Here is a 16,347-nt window from a genome sequence, read left to right as displayed (position 1 = left end):
CTACGATCTGCTGCACTAGCTTGATTACAAGACGTGGATATTTTCCCGAATTCTTAAATTAGATTTATACCATGTTACCCTTTTTTTGTTATATATCAGTGACTCTCTGCTGTGATTGACTCAGTTTGTTGGAGCTATACAGAACTGCAGTGACTGATCTACCGAATTGTTCTGGGTCTTAGACTGCATAATATGGACTTAAGAAAGTAATTCATACAATGGACATTGCCTTTTGCCAATGTTTTTCCTCTGTCTAAATTTATCACACGAGAATGGCGCTTGGCACTCTGAGCAATAAATTTGACAAAGACTTCTTCATTTGTAGAGACATATACATACCCTTTCGACAGTGAAAGACGAAGTCTTCCTTAAGACAAAATCCTGGTATCAAAAATACTCGTTGTTGCACTTGGTACTGTGCACTACTATTGTATTTTTTGTTTGCCAAGCTAAAGAGACCATACATGGTTTCTTGCTAGCCTTAAACATAACTCACTCCTTTAAAAGCTTCTAATAATATCATACAAAGTTTCATTTCCAAGCTCTCAACACAAATTAGTATACTTTCCGCAGAATATCAAGTGGCAAGTGTTAGAAGAGAAGCAGGCCCGTAGCAGGGGGGCTTGACCCCCCCCCCCCCCCCCAGAACTTTTGGAAGTTACAAAACAGTTCGCCAAAAAATAAATAATTAAACCAAATTAATGTGCAGCAATCAGTCTTAAACTCTGACGCTGCAAATGCCTTTTCACAGCCCTTTAAAAATGTGTTTATAACTACCTGTCAGTTTCCTTCGCTAGCAGTTTGTTTTTTATATACAACAACAACAACAACAAAGGTACTCCTACCTTGTGAATCGGAAATAAGAACCAAAATGGATGGAAATCAACCGATCTTAAGCCCTAAGAGCTGTTGAAATAAACTACTTGTTTTCTAAGGCATCCGCTCATTTATAGCAATACAAATGTCCTTAGTTAGTGTTCGCGCGTTGTCAAAAGACACACAAATATGTCCTCTCAAGAGCTAGAGAAAAAATTTTCCCACAGTCGGATTCTTACTGCCTGGTTAAAGCCAAATTTTAAAGAGAGAAAGAAAAATTTGTCGTCGTTTGTTTAAGTCCTCCTTCAAACGTGAAATTAGGAAACTTCACATGGTAGTCCACGTAAAAGAAACGGCAAAAAAGATGTACCAAAAAGAGTGATCCAGGTGCACAGTTATTGTTTTGTAAATGGTTTGAACCCAGGAGTCATGTCATAAGTACGTAAATTATGATCATCCGGGTGAGTGTAGTCCTGAGAAGGACTGTTTGTGGTGACTTTGACTGACGTTTCGACAACCTGAGCGGAAGTCATCTTCAGAGTCAAGTGAATTGTGGAACGTCAGTAGGTGGTATATACGTCTCTGGTTGTTAACCTGATTGGTCAACGAAGTCCAGATGTTATTGGTCGTTTGTCAGTGAGCCGTGATGTTATTGGCTGTGAAGACTGTAAAAAGTGATTGGTGCGTTTCGATCCGTCTTTTGTTAGTCAAAAAGTCCGTGGGTCTATTGTTTGTAAAATGTCTATTGTTTGTCTGTTTCGTTGTTGTTGTCAATAAGTCGTTTGTATGGTGCAGGTAGTTGTAGGCAACGGTTGAGTGGCGTTTGTTCTAAGTTAGTAAACCAGCTTTCTAGAGTGAGTCGTTGATAGTAATTTGTACAGTAGGTAATGCACTTGGCAGAGTCCCAGTCGATTCTGTGTTTCGTTTGTAAATGGTGCTCAGCAATGTGATTGTTGATATCACCATTTCTAGTTGCTCGTTTGTGTTCAGTCAGTCGTACGTTTAAATTTCTGCCGGTCTCACCAATATAAGTGGCCTGGCAGTCGCAGCATTTGATCTTGTAAACTGCTCCCTGTCTGCGGTTCGGTTCGTCTTTGTCCTTTACTTTCGTCAGTAGTTGTCGTAAAGTGGTTATAGGTTTGTGAGCTACACGGATATTGTAGGGTTGTAGAATCCGTGCGATAGTCTCAGAAGTGCCCCTTACGTAAGGTATAGTTACGGTAGTTACGGGAGTCGCGTCGTTGTTTGTGACGTTAGGTTCAGTGTTCTTGTAAGTGTTACGTCTAACAAAGTCCTTGTTGTAGTTGTTCTTGTTGAAAACGTTGTCTAAGTAGTTGTTTTCGTCTGCGAGTCTGTCAGGTGAGTCACAAACTAGTTGTGCTCGCCTGGTTAAGGTCTGTATAGTCGTTGCTTTGTGAGAAGTAGGGTTGTAGGATGACTGGTCTAGTAGTCTGTCAGTATGTGTTGGTTTCCTGTAAACCGTAGTACTTAGTTTGTTGTCGTTGTTGTTACTTAGACTTAAGTCTCCGTTGAACACCAAAGAGGCTATTCAGATCGTCAAAGCCACCTGTAGACGATTGATCCGAGCGCGGATTAACGACTGTCACAGAAGACTGAACTTCTACAACAACAAATTACAACAACGACTTGACAAACTTAAACAACTCATACCGACAAACTTACTTGACACTGTACTGGCTATTGCCGACAAACGAGCTGACAAAACCGAAGAACAACACCGCAACCAAAGTCAACAGAAACTTACACGACTACAACGTACTAAAGACAAAAAACGACACAAGACAGACGACAACTGGGTCAGGAATATTTCTTCCCGTCCTTTAGACAAGACAGAAACCCAGGTACTCTCCTACGGACTGAAACACTCAGTGACGCCTAAACACATACCGACTGAGGCTATTGTATCTAGTGTTGAGGCGGTTCTGTCTCGTCAGAGAGAACTATCAGAATCGGCCAAGGATAACATCAGAAGTAGAATTGCTTCTACTATACAATCATCCTCCCTAACTGACAGTAACTTGACTAAAGACGAACGACAAGCGCTGAAACGACTGAAAACTGACGAAAACATCGTCATACTTCCCGCTGACAAAGGACGAGTGACTGTTGTTATGGACAAGACAGACTACTACGACAAAATGGACACTCTAGTTAACGACAAACAGACATACGAACAACTGAAACGAGACCCGACGCCATCACTTCAACGTAAACTTAACAGTAAACTACTTGACCTTAAGAAAGCTGACGTTATTGACATACAACGTTACAACAGACTGAGGTGCCGCGTACCGCAACCACCTAAACTCTACGGACTACCAAAACTACACAAACCTAACATACCCATGCGACCCATAGTCTCGTTCTGTGGATCCCCGACTTACGAACTATCCAAATACTTGACTACTATACTGAAACCGTTGACAAACGAATCCCGACACAAACTGCAGTCTACCGAGACCTTTATTGACGCTATCAAGACGGTACAAATACCTGACGACTACAAACTTGTGTCTTTTGATGTGAAATCACTGTTCACCAGTATTCCACTTCAACTGGCTCTAGACTGTACTGCTACCGCCATCGAGAACTCCACGACAAAACTGCCACTGCCTACAGATGACTTAATGGACCTACTGAACCTCTGCTTAACGTCCACGTACTTCCAGTACAACGGAAAGCACTACAAACAGTTACACGGAACAGCTATGGGCTCACCAGTTTCTGTTGTTGTAGCAGAAATTGTCATGCAGAACATCGAGGAACAAGCCCTAGCAACCTACAAACGGACACTACCGCTCTGGTTACGGTACGTAGACGACACCTTTACAGCAGTACACGAAGACGAAATCGACGATTTTCACGAACACCTTAACAGACAGAACCCTGACATACAGTTTACTAAGGAGATCGAAGAAAATGGTAAAATACCTTTTCTAGACTGCTTAGTTACCCGTAACAACAACGACAACAAACTAAGTACTACGGTTTACAGGAAACCAACACATACTGACAGACTACTAGACCAGTCATCCTACAACCCTACTTCTCACAAAGCAACGACTATACAGACCTTAACCAGGCGAGCACAACTAGTTTGTGACTCACCTGACAGACTCGCAGACGAAAACAACTACTTAGACAACGTTTTCAACAAGAACAACTACAACAAGGACTTTGTTAGACGTAACACTTACAAGAACACTGAACCTAACGTCACAAACAACGACGCGACTCCCGTAACTACCGTAACTATACCTTACGTAAGGGGCACTTCTGAGACTATCGCACGGATTCTACAACCCTACAATATCCGTGTAGCTCACAAACCTATAACCACTTTACGACAACTACTGACGAAAGTAAAGGACAAAGACGAACCGAACCGCAGACAGGGAGCAGTTTACAAGATCAAATGCTGCGACTGCCAGGCCACTTATATTGGTGAGACCGGCAGAAATTTAAACGTACGACTGACTGAACACAAACGAGCAACTAGAAATGGTGATATCAACAATCACATTGCTGAGCACCATTTACAAACGAAACACAGAATCGACTGGGACTCTGCCAAGTGCATTACCTACTGTACAAATTACTATCAACGACTCACTCTAGAAAGCTGGTTTACTAACTTAGAACAAACGCCACTCAACCGTTGCCTACAACTACCTGCACCATACAAACGACTTATTGACAACAACAACGAAACAGACAAACAATAGACATTTTACAAACAATAGACCCACGGACTTTTTGACTAACAAAAGACGGATCGAAACGCACCAATCACTTTTTACAGTCTTCACAGCCAATAACATCACGGCTCACTGACAAACGACCAATAACATCTGGACTTCGTTGACCAATCAGGTTAACAACCAGAGACGTATATACCACCTACTGACGTTCCACAATTCACTTGACTCTGAAGATGACTTCCGCTCAGGTTGTCGAAACGTCAGTCAAAGTCACCACAAACAGTCCTTCTCAGGACTACACTCACCCGGATGATCATAATTTACGTAGTTATTGTTTTACTTACTAAATCTACTTTTTTTTCTTTTTTTTTTTTTTAATGTTCTCGTTGCATCTTAAACTCCCTAATCAGTCTGGTTTTTTTGGGGGGTGACGGGGGGATGGGGTAGTTTTGTTTAACCATTTTGCTGAGCCCCCTCAGTTGTTTTAGCCTTGCTACGGGCCTGAGAAGATACAGTAAATAACCAAGCTTGCTCTGATTTTGCTAGGGAGAAGGTACCTGAGACATCCGAGTAACCAAACTTAATGCGCAAAGCTTACAAGGGGGCAAGGGAATCGTCCAAATATTTTGATAACAAATTTGCTCCTCACTAAAATTAAATTGATGCAAATCGAGAAAGATGTAAAGATCTTTTTCAAGTTTCCTTCCTCTGCCCAAATTAAATTAGTATTTTCTCAGTGTGGCGCGGCAAGGACCATCTAATCATTCTGGTTCTGTGAAATACTGTAGGGACAAAAGACTTGAGTTTCTTTTGGATTTTAGAACAATAATAGTCATTTGCAACCTTTGTTTCATTAAGCCTCGCCTCTGCACTTTTCCGTGTCATCATCGTCTATTTTGGCGTTTATATTTCGTAGCACTTAGTTTGCTTTTGTATACTTTCACATATTCAAGCTTTACCGCCTCATTTAGTATCCGCCACCTTTTCGTTTCTTAAGCTGGGTTTCAGCATAACTAAAGTCAGTTGAGTTGAGTTCTCGTTTTCGACTCGTTCGTTTCGTATTGTTTTGGCATTTTCTTTCGGCCACTGTAGTTTCCTAGATAGTTGATCAAGCCCCGCGGTAGCCATTTTCTATTTCAAAGAGACCTCTTTGTGATCTCGTTTTCCTACTTACAAATGCGGACGGATAGTTTATAGCAATATAATATCAGACGACTTCATTTTGAGAAACGTCTAGACTTTCTGATAAAGAACCTAACGGAATGACGGATTCATAGCTCGATCGTGCGTTACGCGCACTAAAGCCTTTCCAGGGACCTTTTTTTTCAGTTTTTGATTCAAGCTTATTCAATCTCAGCTGTGAGCTTGTACTTAAATTATGTCACAGGGAAACCCAAGCAGAAAAAAAAATCCATGACAGTACAATTAAGATAAGCAGATAGCGAGTTATGACTAGATGTGCGACTGAACTGAGTTGGTCAACCAGTAAAATGGAACTATTATGCCGATAGGAAATCATAACTTGAAGAGCTGACGGGAGTCAAATTTCCATGCAATTATCTCTATTTCGTGCCGGAATGCTGGGACTAAGTTTAAGAAAACTCAAGCGACATTTCATTTTGACCCATTTTGTAGTTTATTCAGGTTCAACCAAGCAACAATGATACGCCGTTTATCCGACCCAGATTCCGCGTTTGAGCTGAACCCAAGGGATCAACCAATTTTCACGGGACCGGGGATCAAGATCTATAAAGATTTTGGAATCAGGTATCAAAATTTAACGCCAAAATGTCAGTTGGGAAAACATATACTTCGTTACGACCCTGCTAGAGCTCACAGAGCTTTTTTTGGCTAAATCACGTTCCATATCGTTGATACATCTGAGTAAAAGAATTCGAGCTAATATTGACAAGTTTATATTAGAGTGTTTATGTCAGTGTATGCTAAATAAAGGAGATTTAGAAATTGTACAGAACTTTTTATCCATCGTTCACAAGTGCTTCCCCAAGAACCACCCATTAAACAAGATCTTTAACAGACACACACTAAAGACCACTAAAACTCAGCTACTCATGCATGCCAATCCACAGGTACACGACTGTTTCGGAGTGGAAACTTAGTTCGCACATGCGCTCTACGAATGGCATCAAGTTAATTATTTTCTCGGTTAGTTAATACCAATTTAATACATTAGCGTCCATGGCAACCTTTCGATCTTTTGTTTTTTAACCAATAGAATGTCGCCGTTTAGGTAATGTATTCATGAATGAAATAGACATGTCGAGTCAAGAGAGATCGAAGGAGCGGATGAAGTCGAAAATTTGAAGAAAATCGTGTAAATTCTTCGCAAAATCGGCGAAAAAGCGTTGCTATGGTGGAGTCATTGGTATTTGCCGTTTCAATATCGGCAGAAATGTTTCGTTGCTTTTCCTGAAGCGCCCGAATTTTTTCCAAGCTCTATGAGAGACATTAGCCGTGAACTTTGCGTGAGTGTTGTAATTTGAGCTTCATGAGGAGCGGTTCCTACTTCAACTTAAAAATACCAACGAATTTTCAATAAAAATATTCCTTCCTGAAATCCCTTGTCTGTTGTCCTTTCTCCTATGTGGTTTTGGGAGCGATTGAGCGCTATTTCAGTGAGATTCAGTTCCATCGCTTTTCTCTCTCAACCAGAAACTCGACTTCAAAAACTAAAGGCTGAGATGGTCTATAAGTCCTTGACACCCAATTATTTGTCCTCGAAATTCATTCAGCGGAGTGATGTGATTACTTCTTACAATTTGCGTGATTCTGATACTAAGCACACTATTCCCTAACTATACGCACTAACTATTACAAAAATAGCTTTGGCTATAGTGGCACAGTCCTCTGGAACAGTCTACCCTCAGCTTCTAGGCAAGCAACATCTCTGACTAATTTCCGACGTTTGCTAATTAATAAGTGTTAGCTTTTATATTAAATTGTTAATGCCTAATGTATTTACCGTGATTTTAAATAAAGATGATGATGATGAAGATGAAGATGATGATACACCCCCCGGGGAGGGAGGGGGGAGGCTGACACCCGTGTGTAACGTTTCCATATTCATACTTTCCTTGATTAGTGCTTCTGTCTTGTGACAGTGACCACTCATAATCTTCTTGGACTAGCAACCTTCAAATACCAAAACTTAAAAAGATCGTTACTTTCCGCAAGATTAGTAAATAATTTTAGTTAACTAAACTAAATAAAACATTAACATTCGTCAGCTGCATCGCACTCATATAAAAGCTATAAAAGTTGAGTAAATGATGGAGAAGTGCCAAAATATGAACAAATCCCAGACGTTTCGAGCGTAGCCCGTCGCGTCAATAGTGGAAGTCAACCAATTAAAAAAACACTCTTTCTGCTCTTCCGCTAGCCTCCCACGCAGTCGTTTTGGTGGGAGAAGATTATACGAGTCCCCTAAAAACGACTGCGTGTGAGGCTACTCTTCCTTATCTTCCATGACATATTAAAGAGATCATTAATGGGGCAGTATGAAGTGACGCACGTAGCACAAAAGGAGTCCAAGTAGCAAACAAATTGACAACCCATCTAACGCCATAATAATCTTAGGTAATAATAATCCTTATTTGTGCTTTTTTCAATGTACAAAGTTGATCCTTACAATCTTGTAGAGGTAATATATAGAATTAAATTAATTATTAGTGAAAATAATGCGCAAGCAAGGAAGCTAAATGAACCATTTGGTTATCTTGTTAGCTCCCTGGCTAATTTAGGTTCTAGATAGCAGGTAAAAAAGGCAAAAAAGAAAAAAAAATGAAAAAGCAAAAGGAAGAAAGAACTTATTTAAATGTAACCTGTTAACGTAGGTTACGTGGTCAACATAGAAGAAAATTAGTTCATTTGTTGTTCTGACAGTTAATAACGTATAACTTGTTTCGGAAAAGCAGACACACTTTGTATGAGTTTTTTTTAAAGGAGTTGGAAGGTCTTTCCAAATATCGGTTGCCGTGAAGGAGATTAATGTGGTTTCCGTTTGAAGCCACAAAATTGTTTGAAATTTTTTCATCAGAACGCAACATTTTAATAGCGATGAAACACAAAGTTAGTAAAGAACCGCCTCTTAGCAAAACATATGCTTGAACTTTCTGCACGTCAAACGTCGCATTATTCGCTGTTTATTTATGTCAGCAGCGGTGTCTACGATTTAAATGCGACTGCTATCGACAGCACGTTCACTAAGGAAACAGTGAGTATGCTTATGGATCAATGCGATCAGGGCAAACATCCTTCTTTTCACTACACCCTTTCGTAAACACAGTGGGCAGATGCTGATTGGTTGATTTGCCCTAACAACAATGCAAAACAACCAGAGGCCCGTTTCTCGAAAGTCCCGGTAACTTACCGGGCCCGATAAGTATATTTTGAAATGTTTTTTCGCCGATTAAACAGTGATTACAGACACGGTACTTGGCCAATGTTTTCATAGAATTATAAGATTTTAAAATTTAGTATTGAAAGCTAACAAAAAATGACTTCTGTTAAGAAACATTTATCATCAAAGACACTTATCGGGCCCCGGGGGGGGGGGGGGGTACTCCTCGGAATTCTCGGTAGGGGTGTGCCGCCTTGTCCTCCAAATCCTGACCCTATTTCAGACCAAAACAAGCCGTTTTCCAAACCCGTTTTCAGACCTGGTCTCTAAAATCCATACCCGTTTTCAGACCTGGCTTGTAGCGTAATTAAGCTTCGCATCAGTGCTGAAGTCACGAATTGGTAAAATTTACCCGAAATTCAGATACTTCTCTTTCTCTACTATTCATTTGAAATTGAAAAGACAAATACGTTTATACTCTCTCGTGGTTCCCTTGAAAACCTGGTCTCTAAAATCCATACCCGTTTTCAGACCTGGCTTGTAGCGTAATTAAGCTTCGCATTTAAGACCGATTTAAGACCATAATGGTCAAAATGTATACCCGTTTTCAGACCAAAACGGCTGAAAAACCATACCCTTTGGGGCAGCACATACTTACATAGCTTATATGGGGGAGTACCCCTCCCCCCTCGGGTATCGGGCCCGGTAAGTTACTGGGACTTTTGAGAAACGGGCCCTATTCCCGTTATGAGGGGAAGAAACCATGTTCCCATTATGACGCATTGGCGAGGGAATTTCTCAGGCTTCACAAAGCCCGATAAGATATGTCATTAACTGGGATGGAAAATGAGAAAATGGGAAAAAAAGTTCATTATCACGTCCGCAAGTATTTATTCTCTGTAAATAGGCCTTTAATTGCCGTCTCAAGTTTGAAAAGAACATTTCGGATAATCGTCTCACTTTGATTGGCTTTTATGCAAAGCGCGAGTAAACATTTGATTCACTGGCATGGAAAATAAGAACAAAATTTGGTATCACGTCCGCATATTTATACTTTGTAATTAGGCAAACTGTTTCGGTTTGATTGGCTAACGAACGACCAAAGTCAATATATCTTCCGTTGTAGACACAGAAGGTCAATTGGATGGCCCCAGTTACGTGCTCTGTGGTTGAATTTGAAACGGGTTTTTCTTGTCGGAAATAACTAGCAAATACGTTTCGCGTTCTGAGAGCAACCTTTGAACTGCGTTGTTACAGAACAAGGTGTTGCTGATGACAAAAACTCACAGGACCGCTTCTTAGCTTACATCATGGCTGCAGCTGGCGCTAGTTTAGTCGCACGTTTTTCTTCCACGACAAACGTGGCGTTATTTGTGATCGTTACCTTTTCGTTTTTCACTGTCACCATCCGCGGCCAGTGCGGGTCCTGCGAAATGAACCCACGAATGGTTTGCTGTAGTGGTCGGTGCGAACCCCGTTCACTTTGTTTAGGCTGCACTCCTAATTTAGCCAGCTGCACCAGATCTCAAAGCTGCGGTAGAAAAAAGTGCGTAAACGCACCCAATTGCCTTAACGAACCGTGTTCGACAGACGATGATTGTTCATATGATGAAGCATGCTGTCGTTCACTATGCCTTAAAGGAAACAGTTGTCTCGGTCAATGGTGCTCGCTTGACTCTGACTGTTCCTTTAATCAATCATGTTGTGATCGTAAATGCGTGCAAGGAAAAAGTTGCTGCAATCGTGATTCACACTGCTCCAGATATCAAAGCTGCTGTGGAAAAAAGTGCGTGAACGCATCCAATTGCCTTAACGAACAGTGTTCGACAGACGCTGATTGTTCAGTTAATCAAACATGTTGTCGTTCACTTTGCCTTAAAAGAAACAGTTGTCTCGGCCAACGGTGTTCGCTTGACTCTGACTGTTCCTTTAATCAATCATGTTGTAATGGTAAATGCGTTCAAGGAAAAAGTTGCCTCGGTCAAAAATGCACCCTGAACGATGAATGCTCCGACGGTCAGTCGTGCTGCCAAGGCACTTGCAAAAAAGGCCACTGTCCGCTGATTTCGATAGCTCATTTACCACACATTCTTGTGCCTACGGTTTTAGTTGTCGTATTTTCAATTATTTGTGCCATCCTCGTCTTTCGGTGACGACAGAGGCGACACCTGCTAACGGCTTCAAACACCCCAACAAACCTCATCACGGCCAACACAAACATGTCTACAGTCTCCGTAACACAGTGCAACCCACTGACTTTCAGACCACAATGGTTAAAATCCATACCCTATTTTAGACCAAAACGGCTCAAAAACCATATGCTTTGCCGCCACACATACCTATATAGCTAATGTACAGTTTTGAATGAGTTTTGACACGGCATCCTTGTAAAGCAGCTTTTAGTATGTGGTTAACAGTATTTTAGGTTAGTTAGTTAGTTAGGTATGATTTTGGTTATCGTTTATCTCTTTATAATATTTGCTGAAGGATTTACCGTGTCTAAATAAAGTTACCATACCATACCATACCATACTATATAGGAGTCTACCCCTCCCGCTGGTGGGGGCGGGGGCTAACACCCGTGTGTAACGTTTTCATATTCATTCTTTCCATTAACATGATTAATAGTGCTATAGTGTGACAGTAGCCACTCGCAGTATTTTTGGACGAGCAGCCTTCAAATATTAAAACTTAAAAGGATCGCTCCTTTCTTGCAAGGTTTGTAAATTATTTTAGTTAACTAGAATGATGTAAGATGTGTATATACCGCTCTATCTTTCCTTAATCCTTTAAGACCTAACAGTGATCAGCATCAAAGATCAAATTTCTCCTTGTAATATCTTCTTGTAATATTTCGCCTTGTAATTCAACCCCTGAAGTCATGAGAATTATCCACGGTTCTTGATACTTCAATAACTTCTCCCCACTACTTTTATAAGAAAAGTATGGGGACAAGTTAGGAGAACTTGGTCTTTGATATACTTCATTGAATTGCATTGCCCATCCGCATATATACACAACATTGAAGTTTTGCTTAGAGGCTAAGCTCAGAGAACACAATTTTTCCTGACGAGCATTGGGCGGTAACACCCCCAATTTTTATTGTGCAGTTCCACTAAATATCCATACTCTCCCCCACAGAGGGTTTTTTGTTTTGCACCCACTCCCCCCTGGGAATTTCAGTTTAGTTTCATACTTTGCTTCTAAAATTTTGATTTTTAACACCCCCCTGCCCCTAGGAATTTCCAATTACCTTCCATGGACCAGTGGCTATGGATTTTTTTCTGGAACTTTACATTTAATGATTGTATTTCAAGATAATACGACTCTCCATGATATAACCACATTTGAAGGATTATTCACTATTAAATATTCTGAGACATTCTGACCCAGGGCTACTTTGCACTGATTTCAATCTGTTTTAAAGCATTTAGAAGTGCACAAATGCTCCACTAGTATTTACTACTATTTTATCATCTTGATTTTTTTAGCTCACTCTGCATTTAAGGATTAATCAACAACATTTACTTTAGCACTGCTTTAGGGAGGTGGGAAGGGGGCCTGTTTCATCCTGGGAGGATGGGGTCTACAGTGGCAGTTCCAAGGGGGGGGGGGGGGGGGCATTCTTTAATGCTTGACTTGCTTCTCTTAGTGAAACAAAATATCTAGCTTCCTCAGCCCTTGGGCCTTGGGTTTGGTCTAAAACTTAGGAGGTTGGGTGGGGGACTCCCCAGGCTCCTCCCCTAGATCTGCCACTGGTCATTACGGGCCCTATGGTCCTCAGTTTTGCTCCAGAAAATAAGGGGCCCCTCTGTCTGATGTCAGGGTGGCTGTATTAAATAGCTGTACCTGTAAGCAAGTGAGAGTAGTGGTGCAGGTTGTTCAGCTTGAGCCCTTCAAACAAGACTTTGAGTTCTTTAGCATCCAACACTTGACCTCTGACATGTTCATATCCTAAAGAAAACAAAATACAGTAGAGCCCTTCAATAGTCCCTTTAACCCCCAAATTTTAACACTGTATATTCTTGTTACTGCTTCCTGGTATTTCTTATTTCTAGTTGGGAGAATTTTTATCAACATCAAAACATTTCATTTTTATCATCATTTCCCGCGCTCTCAAGACCTGCGTGTTTGATAAAGTAGCAATATTGTGAGGGGAAACTAGACGCTGGGGTCGGAATCACATAGCCCTCCTAAGGTAAGATGTATCCAGAGCAATGTTTTGTGACAAAAGTCTCTTGTTCAGAATGATGTATTATTCAGTAAATGACACAGGCATGCTCGAAAAAAATCCGGGTGCTCCTACCAGGAGTCGAACCTAAGACCTTCCGATTACTAGTTCGGATGCTCTACCACTGAGCTACAGGAGACTCGTGGGAGCTACGGCCATTAAACTACGTTCATGAGACAAACATCCTGCATACTGCTAGGACTGGAATGTCATGTGTGGCATATGCGCAATAGAAATAAATGTGATGGAATATTTTTTATAGCTTGTTGTTAAGAAGCAAATGAATATACTTTAGATGTATCTTAATTTAAGAGGGCTTTGCGGATCATGCCTCTGGTCTCTACTGGGGCTGAAAAGTGTTAATAATATGACCAAGTATATCTAGCCCATGGGGTAAAACTGTGGTTATCACCAATACGGTGGAGACAACAACAGGGTTTTCAGAGAACAAAGTCACGGCTGTCATCAAGTTTTAACAAAAAAGTGGACATAAAAATGACCATGTGTGATGGTTATTTTGTATTCTGCCTTCATTCAAATGTTGTGATCAGATGCAGAAAGAGAACAGGTGTTTTTTTCTAATTGCCTTTAAAAAAAACAAAGCAGAAAGTAAATCAAAATTTCCTGATGCAGTTTTGAGAGAAAGGTATCAACAAGGACTAATTCAAATGAACGTTATTACAATAAATGGAAACCTTTAATTGACAAGAAGTTTGTAACTTAGAGCTGTATATTACTTTTCTTTGTACTTTGTAAGATATAACAGAAATAAGCAAGCCTTTAGTAGTGAATGTAACTGTATTCTTTTTTTTTTTTCTTTCGTTGTATTCTAGCGTATTGTAAGTATTATTTGTACGTATTGTAAGGGTAATATAGATATTGTCAATAAAAAAAAAAAATAAATTAAAAAAAAAAAGAAAGGTGTTAAAAAGTATCTGAGATGATATTCTCCTTTTTGCCTGATCCCTTCTCAGTGACCAGAGTGGAAATATATGATTTGAAGAATGACAAATGTTTGAAAATGCTTGCTCCCTCCCAGTGTGTTACTCTGTTTTCTAATGCATTAGTAATCTTCAATTATTGAACTTAAATTTAAAAAATGTTTAATCTGTACTTGGGCTCATGCAAAATAACTGGTCCTAAAATGATGCGAATTAATACATGATATGAATGTAAGTGGGTTCTAATTCATGTACCCTGCTATCAAGAGATTGAGCACCGCAGATGAATCTGCATCACTGAACCATTTTCATTTTTTTCAAGATAGATTAAACCTTATGACAAGATTCTCATATGAAAACAGTATACTGTCACGAGAAAGATGACTGGAAGCCTACAAAAGGAATTTGCTTGCCAAACAAACCTGTGTGGTTGGAAAGTTGAACAGAGTTGACTGTATCCACTTCAAATCCAAGAACCTGAAAAATAATGTGAACAAGCCACGATAAATAGAGTCATGGTACTCCACTCAAGAACAGGGGGAATTGCAAAATGATTTCAGTTTTGGAAAGAACATTACTGTCGAATTTGTCCACTATTGTAGAGGCATGAGGCATGTTGAAAAAATTTCTGCTTTTGCTAACAAAATTAAGTAGTTCAACATGCATCTCTCGTTACACAATATGTGACTGGCTACAGCAAAAAGCAGGACAAGTTATACCATCTTTTGGGGTGGTCTAACTTGTCTGCAATTTCAGGTGATCAGGGTATGATTAATTCCTTATTTTCAACAGTGAAAACAGCTTGTATTTTGAACTTGAAGTGTTTTCACTGCGCTTCTGAACTGTTATCATCTTTATACCCATCTCGACATCTTTGGCTTTTGACACCCCCAGGCTATTCCAGGCATTTAGGGGCTGTGTACATACATGGAGGGAGGAGGATCCTAGCACTAGGAAGATCCTAGAGGGTGGATCATCCTAGCACCATCTGTTTTCTCTATTACATGCAAAAGGTTGTACTTGTACTTCAGTTTACATGCAAAAAGTTGTACTTGGCCCTAGCGTTAGGATCTTCTTAGAGATAGGAACTTCCTAGCTGAGAGATAGGAAGATCCCAGCACTAGGAATATCCTAGCTCCATGCAAACTACTTTCGCTTGGAAGATCCTAGTACTAGGGACAAAAAGAATAAACATGGCGGCAGCTGGGCGTTCAGCTGCTCACGGCCGACAGTTTTTCTTCTTTTCCTTCTCCACTTGGTAAACACTTCGGCCAAAATTTCTGCATGTAAAGCAAATGAAAAGTTTTTCCACCTTCTCGGATCTTCCTAGTGCTAGGATCTTCCTCCCTCCATGTAAACAGCCCCTTATATAGTGGAGAGGGGTGCTATGAAGAAAAACAGAGAGTAAAAAACAATGCTTCTGGTCACTGCACTATCCCTTGTTCCTTTTTACTTTATTGATACCTCAATTACGCTGAATTTCTGGAACAAGCTACCCTCCCCCTTGAAATTTCAAAGACCTTTTCGGGAGAGGGGGGTTTGGAAACTGCATGTTAATCTCCTGGGGGAAGTGGTGGAGGGAGGGATATACTCCTTAAAGTGTAGTTCCAGCTTGGTGATCTTCAAGTTATCAATAACTAATATGAAGCAATTAAATAAGTTTATTACTTGCATTGTACAGTTCCAGAAAACATCCATAGCCACCCCAAGGAAGGTCATTGGAAAATTCCTAGGGGAGGGGAGTCTTAAAAGTAAAAATTTTAGAGGCAAAGTATGTATGGAAGCTAAACTGGAATTTCCTAGGGGGAAAGGCGGTGCGCACACAAAAAAACCTTCCGTGGGAAGAGTATGGATATTTTCTGGAACTGCACATTAGTTGAAAAGAAATTTAACATGCAAATGATTGTTTGAACTTGCTGTTGATATACGCCAGTCTCCCAACTCTAGCAAGCCAATCAGCACAGCCTCATATGTTAATTGTGTGTGCACCACTGTCATACTAACACTCTTACACAAACAGCGGGCATGAACAGAGTAATGCATAATCATGCATGGGGGTGTGTGGAAATCTTGCCAATATTAAACTCTTAAAATCAAGTTGCTCGCACCTCAGAAATAAATGCAAACTTAGACTTGAGACAAACGATTTTACGTCTACAACACTGCTCTCCTTGATCTCAACTTAAGCTTAAGTAAAGTCTTCATAACGTATATTTGTAGATTTAAGCTCGGTCAACACGCCGGAATCAAGTTATGCTTTATAATAACATCAAGCTT

At 40.4% G+C, this 16,347-nt stretch overlaps 2 protein-coding genes across 3 annotated transcripts in view; one reads left to right on the top strand and one right to left on the bottom strand.

Moving 5' to 3' along the window:
• The window catches only part of LOC146483492 (pyridoxal kinase-like), a 34,023-nt gene that overhangs the window by 17,480 nt on the left and 196 nt on the right, over positions 1-16,347 (bottom strand). The window contains exons 2-3 of one of the 2 annotated variants that reach the window (XM_085105701.1): positions 14,493-14,547; positions 12,748-12,855 (exon numbers count right to left, since the gene is read on the bottom strand). In XM_085105701.1, the coding sequence (XP_084961827.1) occupies positions 12,748-12,855; positions 14,493-14,547 (163 nt within the window). The remainder of the gene's footprint in view (positions 1-12,747; positions 12,856-14,492; positions 14,548-16,347) is intronic. The other variant, XM_085105702.1, reaches the window with a different exon arrangement.
• LOC146483493 (uncharacterized) lies at positions 193-4,900 on the top strand. Its single transcript, XM_085105585.1, has 2 exons — positions 193-206; positions 2,333-4,900. Exons 1-2 carry the CDS (start codon positions 193-195, stop codon positions 4,560-4,562), a joined length of 2,244 nt encoding a protein of 747 aa, XP_084961711.1. The 3' UTR covers positions 4,563-4,900.

This window comes from Pavona decussata, unplaced genomic scaffold (assembly GCF_977016875.1).
Source record: "Pavona decussata unplaced genomic scaffold, jaPavDecu1.1 SCAFFOLD_38, whole genome shotgun sequence".
NCBI classification, from domain to species: domain Eukaryota; kingdom Metazoa; phylum Cnidaria; class Anthozoa; order Scleractinia; family Agariciidae; genus Pavona; species Pavona decussata.
The sequence above is the reverse complement of the archived record's forward strand: the minus strand, read 5'-3'. Positions and strand labels throughout refer to the sequence as shown.